Source organism: Dreissena polymorpha, chromosome 16, assembly GCF_020536995.1.
Source record: "Dreissena polymorpha isolate Duluth1 chromosome 16, UMN_Dpol_1.0, whole genome shotgun sequence".
In the NCBI taxonomy this organism is placed as follows: Eukaryota; Metazoa; Mollusca; class Bivalvia; order Myida; family Dreissenidae; genus Dreissena; species Dreissena polymorpha.
Window position 1 is genome coordinate 33,048,675 of NC_068370.1, and position 16,083 is coordinate 33,064,757.

Here is a 16,083-nt window from a genome sequence, read left to right on the forward strand (position 1 = left end):
GAAAGCACGGCTAAAAGAGCTGAAAGAAAGAGACAGATTGAGAGAAGAAAAAGATATGCAATATACAGAAAGGGTTCGAGCTCTGAAACAACAGAAACTTGACTTAGAGCAGAGTCTATTGGAAAAACAGAGCGTGTTAAGTTCATTGGACGACGAGTTAATGAAGCCGAGTTATTATAAACATACATCCAATACACACAGAGAGAAAACAACCGAAAAACAAGTACACATGCCGTTCATGCTCAAGCCAAACGTTCAGAAATTTTCCGAACCTGCACAATTTCAATTTCAAGAATGGAAAATTGAAGAAGAAAGTATGTTCATTTCCAACATTTACCACAAAGAGATTCTGAGACAAGCCATACGAAATGCTATTGGTGGAAAACCCAGGAAAATACTTACCACACTTAAACCCACAGCAACAACTGAGGAGATACTTAAAACGCTAGAAAGCAATTTTTGAGACATTAAGAGTGGTGAAAATTTTATGGAAGAATATTATAAAGCGAAGCAGGAGAAAGATGAAGATATATCAGCATGGGGTATACGGCTAGAGGAATTGCTACAAAAGGCCATTGACAGAGGAGAGATAAAAGAATACAGAAAAAAAAGATGTTGAAGACGAGATTTTGGAAACATCTGGGAAACACAGAGTTGAAAAACGCAACACGAATGTTTTACGAATTTGGCTGTACGTTTGAAGAACTGAGACGAAAGGTTCGGAAAGAAGAGCAGGAAATTAAAGCGCGAAGGAACCAGAACACCCGAAACAAGTAAATGTTCATCAGATGGAAAATCATTTGAAGATTTTGAATTACCTGAAAGAACAAATGAAGGAGATGGAGAAGAAAATAAACACCCTTACACAGGAAAGACAGAAACCAAATGATCAAGTTAACAACAATACATGGACTAACAGAGGCCAATCATACAGAGGCTATAGAGGCACCATTAACTTCAGAAGTCGAGGAGGATACCCCACAAGAAATGGTAGATTCTCCCATAGCTACAGAAGAAACCACGACAACAATGGCGCATTTTATAACAGAAATAATAACAACAACAATCGAACGCAAAATTTAAACTAGAAGAGGCTCTGATCGAGGAGTTGGATGAAAGCAGAACAAACAAGGTTACCATAAACTCCAAAATACATAAGAAGGAAGATATTTTACAACGAATGATAGGTGATGCCAATTTAGACAAGATCAAATTAGATGGACATGACACTACGGCACTCATTGATAGCGGGTAACAAGTGAGCACTATTACCGAAATATTTTACAACACTATGTTACCGAAGCAAATATTACACTCTATGGACGAATTCGGTGTTAAACTGAAATGTGCAAATGGCAGTTCAATTCCATAGAAAGGATACATATTTGTTAATGTTGAGACTGAGTTTACGCAGAAGCCCATTTAAACTGTATTGCTCGTAGTTCCAGTACAATAATACAATGGCACTGCTCATGTATTACTCGGAAAAAATGTTCTACGTGAAATCAAACCCTGGGCTGATAATACAACTGTAAATGAGATATGGAAAGCTGGTTTTATGTCCCTTAATGCAGAGATGGGCCTTGTTACAGCAACAAAACCGATCACTTTACATCCTGGCGAGAGCAGAACTGTCACCGGTTTCTACAGGAAACAAGGAGTCGCAACAGAAGCTGTTACCGAAACCGTTGAAGACATAGCATGTCATAGCGCCATCGTTTGTCCTAGGGTGGTCAGTATTGATAACCCGGGGAAGACAGCAAGAATACCAGTATGAATTTGCAACGTTACAGCCAGACCCATACAAATTAAAGCGAAACAGACACTTTGCCAATTGAATGTTGTTAAAGTTCTGAGAAAGCGCCTATTTGTCAACCTGTGAGTGCGAATATCAACCACATGGATGCTTCAGAAACAGAAAACAAACGACAATATGAAAATAGGAAGGAGAAGTACGGCATCGATCTAGATGATTCAGATCAAAAGACAGAAGTTTACAATTTGTTTGAAAAATGGCATTCGATATTCTCGACGTCGGATTTGGATTCAGGTCATACAAAAGGCACTGAAACATAAAATCAATCTTATTAATGAAGAGCCATTTAAAGAACCGTATAGAAGATTACCACTAGCCCTGTTTAATGAATTTACGGGAGCATCTGAAGGATATGTTAGACGTAGGAGCCATACGAGAATCGAATTCCCCTTGGTCTTCAAATTGTGTTATCGTAAGGAAAAAAGACGGCAGCATTTGATTCTGTATAGACTTTCGTCGTCTGAATAAACGAACAAAGAAGGATAGCTATAAATAACCAACCTTTCAAAGGCTCATGGAGCGATGTATGGGTGACTTGAACCTTTGAGACTGCTTAATATATCTCGATGACATCATCATTTTTTCGTCTGACGTAAGTACCCATATAAGTCGACTAGACCAGTGTTTTTCACGATTTGCCTCCTACAACTTAAAAATAAAACCTTTGAAATGCCCATTTTTCAAAACACAGACAACTTTCCTTGGTCACGTTGTCTCTGCAAATGGTATCGAAGCTGACCCAACGAAAATTGCAGCAATCGTCAACTGGCAAGTTCCCTCCAGTGTCAAAGAAGTAAGGAAGTTTTTGGGCTTCGCTGGATACTATCGGCGATTTATTAAAGGTTTCGCGAAAATTGCTCGACCATTGAACAATTTACTTATTGGACAGCTCACTAAAAGTAAACGCAGTGAAAAGATTTTAAAGAAATTGCCGTTTAAATGGGAAGATGAACACCAGGAGGCATTTGAAGCCTTGGTAAAACAGTTGGTCAACCAACCGATAATGGCCTACGCCAACTACGACCTACCATTTACCTTGCACACGGACGCATCAGGTTCTGGTTTGGGAGCTGTGCTTTACCAGCATCGAGATGACAAAGATAGAGTCATTGCATTCGCCAGTAGATCGCTCAAACCGGCCGAAAAGCACTACCCAGCGTATTATCAATTTTTGGCGTTGAAGGCCATAACCGAAAAGTTTCACGACTACCTGTACGGTGCAACTTTCGAGGTAGTTACAGACAACAACCCACTTACATACGTTACAACCACTGCGAAACTCGACGCCACGGGTCAACGCTGGATGGCAGCGTTAGTCAATTATAATTTTACAACGCGCTATCGACCAGGGAAGAACAATGCCGATGCAGATAGTTTAAGTCGCTTGATCATTGATCCACCAACCTTCCAAGCTTTGTCAACATCAGTGGCAGCGACAGTGGAAGCCTTAACAGTCATTCTGAGTACGGTCATTCCCGAAAGTATATCAGAAGTGGAAGCTCAGGCAGGTGTACAAATTCCTGATGAAATTTTACTGTCATACTTTGAGTTCTAAGGACTGGATACAGGCACAGTCGTAAGATCCAGTCATTTCCGTTGTTATTGGTCATGTACAGAAAGGCACCAGGCCGTCAGCTTCGCGGGCTTTCGGCACAAATGCGGTAGATAAGCATCGACGAGACTGGGATAAATTGGAACTCAGAAATGGTGTTTCATACCGTAAAGGCACTTTTTTCGGTGAACAGTATCATCAACTGGTATTGCCGTCTGCACTTAGAGATGAGGTATTTCAGGCATTACACGATGACCTTGGACACCAGGGCAGAGATCGAACTATGTCACTATTCAAGCAGAAGTTCTACTGGCCAGGAATTGATACTTTCGTTCGCGACAAAGTGGCTAGTTGTCCAAAGTGTATTCGACGAAAGGCAGCACCTGATTCAGCTTCTTTGGTCCCGATATCCACGTCAGTACCCATGGAAATGATCTGTGTTGACTATTTAAGTCTTGAACGATCAAAAGGCGGGTTCGAACATATTCTTGTTGTAACAGATCATTTTACAAGATACGCCCAGGCCTACCCAACGACAAACCAAACAGCCAAGACCACCGCCCGAGTTTTGTTCGAGAAATTCATTGTGAATTACGGCTGTCCGGAACGGATCCAAAGCGACAAGGGGGCAAATTTTATGTCGAGCCTGATGACAGAACTTTGTCGTCTAGGAGGTGTGAATCAATCACGTACTACGCCGTATCACGCTATGGGGAATGGTATGGTCGAGCGATTCAATCAGACACTACTTCAAATGTTTGGAACGCTTGACGAAGACGAGAAGAGTAACTGGAAGGATCACGTCGGGCCAATGGTTCATGCATATAATGCTACCATTCATGATAGAACAGGCTATTCCCCGTACTATTTAATGTTCGGTCGTCATCCAAGGCTAGCAATAGATATTCTTCTCGGACTCGATATCGACGACCTCAATGCCAGATGTTCGAACGAATATGCACGTAAACTCCGCGAGCGTCTTGCGCTCGCATACAAAACGGCTAAGGAAATAGCAACGAGAACGGCGGAGGTCAATAAACGACAATACGATCAAAAGGCGCATGCCGCGAAAATTGAACCCGGCGATCTTGTCCTAGTACGTAATTTTACCCTTCGTGGCAAGAAGAAAATAGCAGACAAATGGGAGAATGCCCTTACGTTGTCTTGGATCAACCAAACCCTGAAATTCCCGTCTATGACGTTAAAAGGAATGATCCAAGAGCAAGACGTGTTTGAAGACTCCATCGGAATCGTATCTTACCCCTAAGACAAACTGATGGAAAACTCTCAGATGTTTTAAAGGATGTCGCTACAGCCGGTACGAAATACGTCATCCCACAGAAGCGAGGAAAACCTACACCATCCGATGATGACGTGAATCAAGAATTACGAAGGTCGACCAGGAACCGCCGCGCTCCGAAGTGGCAAACTAGTGGCCAATTCCAGATGTACAACGTGTAAGCACATTCTGCATAGTGGTAGTACAATTGTTTTAGCACCATATCGATGTACAAATATTGTTTATTTTTCTTTTGATATGCATTGATCTTAAGTGTTTTGACATTTCGAAACATAATATATTTACTACCGATTTCCGTCTACTAATTGAAAGCGGTAAATTGTTTGCGTTTGCAAAATGTCATTAAAATTACATAATTATTGACTTTTATAATGTGAGAGAAATTTAAAACACTAGCCGTGTTTATGATGCGCATAAATATTCGTCGCACGCCGCGATTGTAGTAATTTCGAGACGTATTTATATGTAATTTTGTCGTAAAATATTTAGTGTTTTTAGGACGGCTTAATGCTTCAAAACTACGACACATTACTTGAATGGGAATTCATAACATGTATGTTCTGTTCGTGATTCTGTTTTCAATAAATACTTGCATACGGTTTTATTCTGCTTTTGGTCTCCAACTAGCAATTAAGTTTCACCAGATGTTAATTGAATCAAGCACGCAAATATATTCCTATGCTCAATACAAGCGTCATCTCCCTGCATCAATACAACAGAAGCTTAAATGAATTTTCAGGTTCGATACCTATATGTATATTTGCACGTGTTTCATGTTACTGAAAACTGTAAATGATATTTTAATGAGCACATATAACGATATTGTAATCTCTACACATACATATGTTCATTATAGCAACAGATATGTTCATTATAACAACCGCGTTGCCGTTTTGTGAAATTAAGATATCAGGTCTGCCAGTGGCTCAAAAGACATTGAAATTATACTTAAATGTGTTATGCATGTAAATACGAATACGTACATACATATTACGAAGTGCTTACTCAACGCAAAATATTGTGATTGATATCAATATCATAATTCGTACAAACAAGTAATGAAATCAATTGTATTATGAACGAACATATACTCTCTTCAACACAGGCATGTCCCATATTTTAGAAAACGACACGTCGGAAAACATTTTTGTTGTTGTTGTTGTTGTAGTTTAGCCAAATTTTGCTACATTAAACAAAACCAATATATGAATACTATCCATTATAATAATAATAAACAAGAAAGTATACTTTCCATTTACGTGTACGCAAAAACCTAAGAATTTCCGTGATGTGAGACACATTCGCGTCATGTATCCTTGACATTTTAGCAGGCTTTAATTAGACTGCTACACTTTGCCTCTACATTAGAGGGGATTTTATCTAGTTGATTATAGACTTAACTGACGTGGTACTTTAAGACATGTCTTGAATAAATGATAATTGTGACGGACGCATTAGGCGATTGTTAGATAGTCAGTCCTATTTCTGTTAACCTGAAATTTAAAGTGCCTTATTAACATTCGAAAACGTTATTTTATGACATTAAAAAGCCCAAGATAACATATTATGTACATCGTTAATAACATGTCAAAACTACTCTCGGAGTTATTGAATACTTTTCATCGCATCCTTCGTGAGGTCGTAGTACTTTCTATTAAGTGACTTCATGACTTAATTGTTTACACTCTTTGACTATACAGCAATGTCTATGGACCTATTGCGAACCGATTTCAAAACGATTGAAATTTAACATTGCTTTTTTGACCAACACAACCACAACTCAATATTTGTTGTGTTAATTTTTGTTATTCTCACACAGCCTATTTTAGTTATTGTGAAATAATTGACAGATTCGTGGGTATAAGTGTGACTTAACTGCCGTGGGTCATATTAAAATAAAATTATAATACGTTCAAACGTATATAGTTTTCTTATAATAGTAAACTAATTTCAGAACAGAAAACGAACTTGTTTTTAACGGATTATGCACTAATGATTGTTTCTGTCAGATAAATATAATTGAAACTGTTAAAGATTTAAAAAGGATATTTAATCTGCAAGCTGTGTTTTTACATCGAGCGAGGTATGATTTGTTCCAAAATATAGCATATTTCTGAGAAAGCCTATTGGAAGCAAATGCACTTCTTGTCCTGAACAATAAACATTCCGTATTGTAATCACGTTATAACGTTTCAGACAAACACGCCAGACAAACACATTAAATGATGCCTTATTTATACCCATATGAACTAGTTATAATGATTTAACCAATCAAATATTCAGACCAGTGTTCAATTAAGTTAAAATTCCTTTAATTTTAAATTTGTATTAAGAACTTGTTCAGAAATGTCACGCTGTGTAGCTCTTAATTTTGCATGGATTTGGGACAATGCAAACATGTAATAATGTTTCAAATGTTTAAAAACTGGTAATATACACAGATAAGTGCATTTGAGCATCATATTTTATTTTCAAAATAATATATGCAACGAAGAATAAATGTATATTGTAGAGTTGCATACACTTTTAATTACTTTTGTGAGTGAAAGCACAATTATGAAGTTCACTGAAATATAAATTGTCACGAATGAATAAATTTTCTAAATATAATAATCGGTCAAAATATTATTACTTTATGTGATTATTCCTCACTAACCTTCTTCAGTAAATCTAATGTCAAGGTTATGTTCGTGTTCGATCTTCGTATTGTTAGCCGTAGTTTATTTTGCCAAATATTTCCTGCAGTATTTATTAGGTCGCCATGTTGTTGTCAGAAGTGATCACCAGGCTCTCATCTGACTTTTAAGCACAAACGAGCCAAGTTGTAAGATTGCGCGTTGGATTGAAATTTGGTCAACTTTTGATTTTAGCATAGAGTATCGCACTGGCAAAAACAGGCAGACTGTGACGCGCTTTCACGGTGTGACAGTCCTAGAGATAAACAGGTAGACATGAGCGATTCGCTCAAATGCGGTCCATGTTCAAAGTGTCAGCATAGAGCCGAAATGATGTTAGCCAGCAAGAAACCACATTTTCCCGAATAGAGAAAAAAGCGTGCGAAAAGGACGGCAACGATAGCTTGTCGGTAAACGTCTCGATAGTATTCACAAGAGCACAGGCATGGATTGAAACCTACTCTTCGCAGGAAATTGCGAGGCTTCAAAACTCTGACCCGTCCATAGGTCCAGTCTAGTCCTTGTTCAAAGAAAGCCGAGAGCCCAAAGACAATACAACCGAGTTGGGCCGGAATCAATTCACAACGTAATGATGTGGGACAGCTGGACAATTATTGTTGTACCTTAAGGGTCCACTCGACGGGCTGTCCGACAAACGCCTGGTGGTGCCGCCTCAAATGGGGAACAACCTGATAAGCCAGATGCATGAAACCATAGTAGGGCATCAGGGTATCAAGCGAACAGAGGAAAACATCATGTGCATTATTGGTATAACCTAAAATCCGACGTGAAGTTCAACGTCCAGCAGTGCGAATAAGAAATTGCAACATTAACCTCGCGCTCAAATGGGCCGCATGGTCAGGCGCTCTGTGAGATCTTCTCTGCATTGGTCCACTGCCTGTTACACCTAGAGGCAACCGGTAAGTCCTGGTTGGTCCTGAATGACCACTTCACGGTTTCTCCCCGAATTTGATGGTCACTGGTCGTGTATTCCAACTCCCAGAAGATGCCATTTATGATAATCCTTCTGCTTGCTTCACCACTGTGCACAAGACCGGATACATTCGACACATCCGAGAAAGATTGGTCCGCGTCCATCAAATAGCAAGGGACCACGTCAAACAAAAGACAAATCGCAGTAAAGCTTGTTCATGATCACGAGGCTTCACTCCTAGAATAAAAGATGGGAGACGCAGTATGGTGTCAGAATGAAGGCCGTTAGGTAGGACCTTTGCCAAAGCTCGAACTAGCAAAGGAGGGGCCCATGCATATACAAAAAAAATATCAGCAGTAAACGTTGTACTGCAAACTGACAGAGAGGGCCATACTAAAATTGTGCACCATGATATACCGAAACCGTATAGGGACAAGCATCTTCCAAGGTGGTGTGTTCTGTGTAACAGAAATATAACGCATACATATGAAAGTAACAAGTACATGAGCAAATACCTAATAAATAAGCAAATACTTGGGATCCCGCGAGAAAAGGAAATCAAAGTGTTAAACAGGGAACTGTATATTGTAAATATTTTAATAGGGGTTTAATATAAACGAGTATCAATATTATAGTTTAACTGTAAGTGAGAAAAACAATAATAAAGTGCGTCTCAGGTTTACTGATCTCAATAATAATTGCATAGTGTTTGTCACTACTGGTTGGTTGTATCAGACCATGTGGCGAGTCGTAGACGTGTTACGTGTTAAAGTACTATGTGCCAATGGACAGGATACCATTTTCATGTAGGTAATGTGTAATTGTCGGTGCCTCGAACAGCACAAGCTAAATTGACCATTTCCGCAAATACAGGAGACATCAAGATGAAGTAAGAAAGCTCAGTGTGTCGAATACGTTAGCTCTCCTAAACTAGGCTGAGAGACCAATCGATATCGCATATTACCTAGAGGCTATAGAGGAGAACGATGATCCTCTCGGTTCGGTGCTGCTGCTGAGCAGCATTGTGAATGGCTCTGGATAAGAGTTGGAGCGATTGAGGCAGGCGCAAAAGAAACACGCATCGAAGCTGGCTACTACTAATTCATTGTGCAGCCGAATACCAGCTTCTGCTTAATCCATCTCAACAGGGAGTGTGACGTGACCTTCAATAATTTAGTATGATGCCCCAACGCCCTTATAAGATGAGCCCAGTGAGGTTGAGGAGTTCACTGACTGGTTGGGGTCTTTCGATTCTGATGACGGTCCGAATACGGCTTTTCACAAGGATCAGAATCAGCAGGTCGTTGTGTCGAAACTGACGTCTGCGGAGCCGTGCGATACTGTCAACCCTACACCACTGTTTGCAAAATCTGAACCGTAGGTGGTGCTTTTCCATAGAACGGCGGCTCCACAGATGACGAACGCTATTGCTCAGTATCCGATTAGTAAGGCCATAAAAAAAGTCTACAATACAGATCTTAAAGGGACACACTGCAATACTGAGTAACATTAACGCAAACAAAAGGAATTAAGTGCAATTGCTCAAGGAGAAACGGGACGCCGTACAGAAAACAAACAAACAACTGACTAAAATCCTAACTTTGCCAGTTATCGAATGCGACGATGACAATTGTTTACTTTTCTAGTGTTCGTGTTAGAAAAACTACAGGTGATGTTTGTGTTTAACTTTAAATTTTACTGAAATGTTAGTTGGCTACAGGAGATTTGCCAAATTTAGTGGGTGGTAATGATTTGAACTGGGGTTTTATCAAATATTTTACCCTGTAAATACTTGTCTAGGCATAATCATCCCAATCGTTAGTTTAAAACAAAAAACAACGTTATAAGTAAATATGTTAGTATGAATATCACTATTCGCAGATCCCATGACATAATAATAAAATGATATTTGTAAGATGCCAGCAATGAACTCGTTCTTTATTGTAACTTTTTTAGACATACATAATAACGCGCACCCAGTTTTTCAACTATTGGAAAATATAATTACGTATTCCAATTTTAACTTCCTTAATACATAATGTGAGGCGTCGTTTAATCTGTGTCGTTCATTATTATTTTATTGGTGACTACGCTACCGTGTCAGGAACGTAAAGTGTAATTAATTATACGTTTCATTAAACATTTTTGAAGTTCTTTTTTGCATGTCGGTGCAAAGTTTGTTATGAATAAACGTGTTTAACATTTTAAACAAGAATTGAGACTGTTGAATGAGAACCACGAAATGCAACAGTATTGTTGCCCGTTCTAAGGTACCACATGTGGAAGAGCGGTACTTGTCGCATTTTGAGATCTGCGCCATGTAAATAATATAATGAACAAAGCGAACATGTTGAGGCACGGTCCATCGGAATATCATGCGTATATCCCAGTGAGATGAGAGAAGCTCGAAAGCAACTGAGGCGGTCCGAGACAAATACGCGAGTTGGAACATGCCTGCCGGCGGAATGTTCAGTTCACGGCGACATGGTCAGGAACCTGCTCCCTGGCTGGCACTTTGTTATGCGGTTCTTGAAACTCCGAGGTTGCCTCGCCTACTGAAACCCTTTTCAATAAAATAACCGCTGTTTTTGAAGTTAACCGACCGAAATCCTCAAATGGAACGCCACGATCCAAAAAGCTCCAGTAGTTCGCTTTTCGCGAAGCACGAGGTCTGCGTTCAATCCCTCCCCAGTTCTTCCACGCAGCTCGAATACCTGATGCTGGTCAGGCCCAGCTATTTCTCGGGCTACCATGATAAACCTATGCGCGTCCGTTGACTGGCAACGATAATGTGGACGTCAACGACCCCGCCACGGCTATTCTATGAAGAAACACAGGTAACGTGGCATCTTGTAACAAAATATGTAATTTTGACTTGCCACTTGTAAACAAAAACTAACAACACGTACCACAATCATCTCTTCTTTCTTCGTACTGTTATGCCGACATTTTGAACTTAACGTTTCTTTCTGTACTTACAATACAGATTTGTATAACTATGAGTGATACAATTCATCTGATAAATGCTTATTTAACCTAATATCATTGCATGTCTGACTATACCGAATTCCAAAATATATAACTCCAAACTATGACATAGTGCAAACCCTAGAAACACGATTATATATATTTGACGTAATATACATCCATAAAACCACCTTCAAACTTAGCATAGACTTAAAATGTACGCGGAAATCAGGCGATTTCGCATTTTTGACGATGCTGGAACAGCTTCGTCTAAGGTTTGATAACCAGTAAAAAAAATCTTTACAATGGCGACCTATGTAAAAGACCGAGCCAGTCCGATTGAGATAACTCGATTTTTCAGTTACTTCCCTTGGCATTCGCCACTGCGTAGGAGATTGCTCGTTGAGTTTCATTGATAACATTCTCCTAGCAGAGTTGTCGTTCGTGTTGATAAAGGTAAATATAAATAGAACAGCATATCCTGGGAAAACAGATTCAATAAGTTTATCAGAACGTTAATTTCAAATTAGTAATTTTACATCCATTTTATTTTTATGGACCAATGAAACAACTATATATTTTCTCTATTTTGTTTGATATTTGCTCTCGATTTAGTAAATAAATTGCGAATAAAAACATGTAAAATTAACTTTTTACGTGATCACAAAACTAAAGAATGCGAACAATTTCGAACCTGCAAATTGTAAACGCTGCACTGCTATGATATATATAGATAAAACAACATATTTTTGCGTAATTGTCCGTCCCGCTAGCGCAATGGTAAGGACGTTCGCTTTTTCACCTTTACGACACCGGTTCGATTCCCGCTCCCGGCGCAATGTTATATTTTGTCTGTTTTGTGGTCACCATTCCGGACAGGTGTTTTTTTCCGGATAATCTCATCCCCCGCAGAATTTGACCATATAAAAAATTAAAAAGTATTTCAGTACAATACAAATAGCTGGATATTGCAGCTGTCATTCAAAATTCGTCCCAACTGTTGTCAATCTAATCTTATTAGGTAGGACGGCTGGACACACTCCGTGTCCCAACATTATGCAGCCTCAGCGCGGAGGTAACTCATTACCTTGGAACAAGAAATATCTTTAAAAAAAGATATACGGCGTTGATTGTGGTCGATGTTTATGAACGATCAAAAGTTATCTCTATGAGATAAAAAGTAGCGGATGCCTTTTTTCTGCGCAGTTCTTAGCTACATCACAAGCAAATCAATTACGGGGTGTTGCGCCAGATTTCGTGGCTTATTTTGCTTTATGTGATATTATTACTCAGATATCTATATTTACAGAATAGAAAAACACAAGAACCATGAAAATAAATGAGTGCATATAGGTCAGCCGGCATTACTCGAATCATATTTAATTGCATTATTATAGTATAGTGAATTAGTGTGCTCATGCTTAATAAACTGGTCTAAATGGATAAATATTTCTAATTAATTTTATCAAAATTGGTCCTTAGCATGCACATGTTGAAAACATATTAAAAATCGATGATTGACATACCACAATACTATCGCCGAATATCTTTATTTAGTATCTTTCTGATCAAAACTGACTTCAAGTGCACAAAGTTTACGAGACGGCGTTTTTATAAAGATTTCTGCAACTGACCGCAAACTGACCTTGATACCTTGCGGATTGGAATGCAATGCGTTAAAGTTAGGTAACAATTCTGCTGCTGAAACGACGGCTTGTTTAAAGCTTTAAACATTTTCTTGTTTAACGGTTAATTTAGAAAACAAGTTTTAATATGTTCGTCAAAGCGTATATCAGGTTACTTAACAACGATTCTTATATGATCTAAAAATTTTGAGTGCACAGAATGCAATATCGTAGTAATTACCAAATATGAGAACACAGCCTTTAAGCTCTGGCGCTGACATTCTTCTAAATATTAAGGGACACGCTCTCTGTATATGATGTCGAGAATTAAGTGTGAAACTGCTCCATCTCTCAAACCTAATTATTAGAGATAGAGCTACAATTGTTTCATGCTGAATACGCAATTAACATCGTTGCTAAACGAACTGTAGTATCCCTTACCCTACACTTCCCAAAAATAGAAAGTCGATGGAATAACATATTAATGTTAATGTGAAATCTGTTTGTAGATTGACCGTTTTCTACTGCGAAAAGTTTCAGGCCTACTGGCGGAAAATTTTATATTCGAATTGATTGGTCGTTTACAAAGGTCAGGCTAAGGTGAAAAGCTGGCGTATACAGCTAACGCCGAAAAACACAAATACACACACTGGGTGCAGCCTAGGCGCGTATAGACTCAAACAAGGCAACAAACTCGAGTGCGGGCACACTCATTTAAAATTTACATATTGAATACGATATTCTAACAGAAATTACACAACCACCTAAGTGTACATACCATGTTTGATATTTCGTTCGATTGTTAGATTTCAGCATATACATGTATAAGGTCATTTCGCTATTAGTTAACTTATCCATATGTTCGTGGGCGAACTCGGATAGTCAAGTGCTCATACGATTGAGCTCACATAGTCCGGCTATGTGCTCATACCTACTTTCGAGAATCATCATGAAGGTATTGCCACCCGCCTCCCAGTTTCGCTCAATGGGTCAAGTTACCCACGGGTACTTCTTCCCCGTACCCCTAAACTTTTTTTCGTACCAAAAATGTTTCGTACGCAATTTTTGTTCGTATCAAATTTTTTTTCGTACCCAAAATTTTCGTACCTAAATTTTTTATCGTACCCAAATGTTCGTATCAACAAACACAATTGTGGTGATATAGATAAACTTAAATTGATGTTTTATATCCATCCTCTTCAAAAGCATCGTCACACCAGTACTGCCAGTACTTTGAATAATGATGCTATGAGTAAGTTTTATGTCGAGACACCAAATTCAAAATGCTAGTATATTTTCTTGTTTAATATTAGTATCGGAAAAAACATTTTATAAGCAATCACGATTTTTAATTAACATTCTACTGTTTGTACTAAAAAATGAAATCGCTAACATAATTCGACAATGTTTTCACTGGTAATTCAAACCAATGACCTATACAAACAAATTTTTGTTTTGAATTTACCTACGGAACCCGGATAGTGCCACTATAATCTCGCCATTCTTTCATCAAGGTCGACACACGACACACTAAGCGATACACGATATTTTGCGCGACAGTCGAGGCGACGCACGATATTTTGCGCGACAGTCTCGGCGACGCACGATATTTTGAGCGACAGTCGCGGCGACGCACGATATATTTAACACGATATATTGCCCTTGTGTAGGTAGCCCGAAGCGATATATCGTGTTGAACATATCGTGTGTTGCTGCGACTGTCGCACAAAATAGCGTGTATCGCTTCGTGTGTTCTGTGTCGACCTTGATGAAAGAAGAGCGGGATTATAGATGGCCTATCTTGATTCCGTATTTACCCGATTTTACCGACCTCTATACATCTATACCATTATTTAAAACAGTTCTAAATCGACCAAGACACTGTGCGTGTAAGCTATCGGTATCACAAGTCATCACAAAATCTAACAAAGCTAGTTAAACGGAACAAGCCATTTAAAATGTGTGTAAGTTTAATAACTTATTTATTCTGAATGGCTTCTTCGGTAATGACTGAAGAATTGGGAAATCTACTTTAAGAAATGATATAGCGATTGTTTATGTTCTATCTTCCATGAAATGGGCGTAGTATGATTAACTAGCTGGATATTTTATAATTTGGCGAATTTATAGCAGATACCCATAGCATGATATCAATTTAAGACGTGCTCTGTAAAAAGGAGATTTAATGCATATGCCTAAAGTGTCGTCCCAGATTAGCCTGTACAGTCCGCAAAGGCTAATCAAGGGCGACACTTTCCGCCTAAACTTGATTTTTGCTAAGGAGAACCTTTCTTAAAACGAAAGATATCATAAAAGCGGATAGTGTCGTCCCTGAATACACAGGCTTATCTGGAAAGACACTTTGCGCATCTGCAATAAACCCCCTTTTCACGGAGCACGACCCATTTCACTAAATATACAAATTTATGTTATCATTATCCCAATGCTTGAATTAGACAGAAGACACACTCTTGCCCCCACCTAATTATCTATGAGAAAAATGAAATACAAATCCTATATAATAAGTGTGCTATTTTATATTGTTTGAACAGTATGGGTTCTGTCAGAAGCGGAAAGAGTAATTACTGTTTGTCGCAAAATAAAACACCATTTCCGTTTCACATAAATCACGGGAAAAAAACAGTGCCATTCTGTTGGTTCCTCCCCCGTTACCGGAAACGTCTGATCTGTGTTGTAAAGTACATGATCATTAGGTGGTTCATCCGTTTTCTGGAAATAACACTGAAAGCTTTTTAAATTTAAGTACAATCCTCGGATAACAAGGCGTTTTTACGCAGAAATGAACTTTGCGTCACATAGTTTATCCCGCAGATATATACGGACTCTTGATTTTGCCATTTATTTCTTGTTACACTTCGAAGGATCCACTAGTAGACTTTGTCGATGAGTCATATATTAAAAGCATGAAATGTTGAGATAATAGCAAGGAACATTTTTACGTGCCTATATAAAATTTAATGCGTTAAAATTTTCGCAATTATCTCGTTGTTTTGGTGAAGTTATTTAGCTTTAAATATCACATGGTCGTCGTCAAAAACATGGCAGACGTAAACTGGCATAATCGGATTTCTGTGCTGGCGGCTATTTCTTTTTAAATAATCAAGTTAAACCAAGTTATATTCATTTGGCAACTTCAACTTATTTAGCCAAAAATCAAGCATAAGAACTAACTATATAAATACATATAGTTAAA

General features: G+C 38.6%; 1 protein-coding gene across 1 annotated transcript; it reads left to right on the top strand.

The window, feature by feature from the left end:
- Nucleotides 1-2,819: 2,819 nt before the first annotated feature.
- On the top strand, nucleotides 2,820-10,836 carry LOC127861754 (uncharacterized). The gene is made up of 4 exons (XM_052400434.1): nucleotides 2,820-3,320; nucleotides 7,973-8,111; nucleotides 9,480-9,654; nucleotides 10,668-10,836. The coding sequence occupies exons 1-4, from the start codon at nucleotides 2,820-2,822 to the stop codon at nucleotides 10,834-10,836; spliced, it is 984 nt and encodes a 327-aa protein (XP_052256394.1).
- The last annotated feature ends 5,247 nt before the right edge of the window (nucleotides 10,837-16,083 follow it).

Coding starts and splice junctions, on each gene's coding strand:
- LOC127861754 (XM_052400434.1), top strand. CDS start 2,820: ATGGCCTACGCCAACTACGACCTACCATTTACCTTGCACACGGACGCA. Junction 3,321..7,972: donor TATCAGAAGTGGAAGCTCAG/GCAGGTGTACAA, acceptor TTGTACCTTAAG/GGTCCACTCGACGGGCTGTC. Junction 9,655..10,667: donor CTGTTTGCAAAATCTGAACC/GTAGGTGGTGCT, acceptor CGTATATCCCAG/TGAGATGAGAGAAGCTCGAA.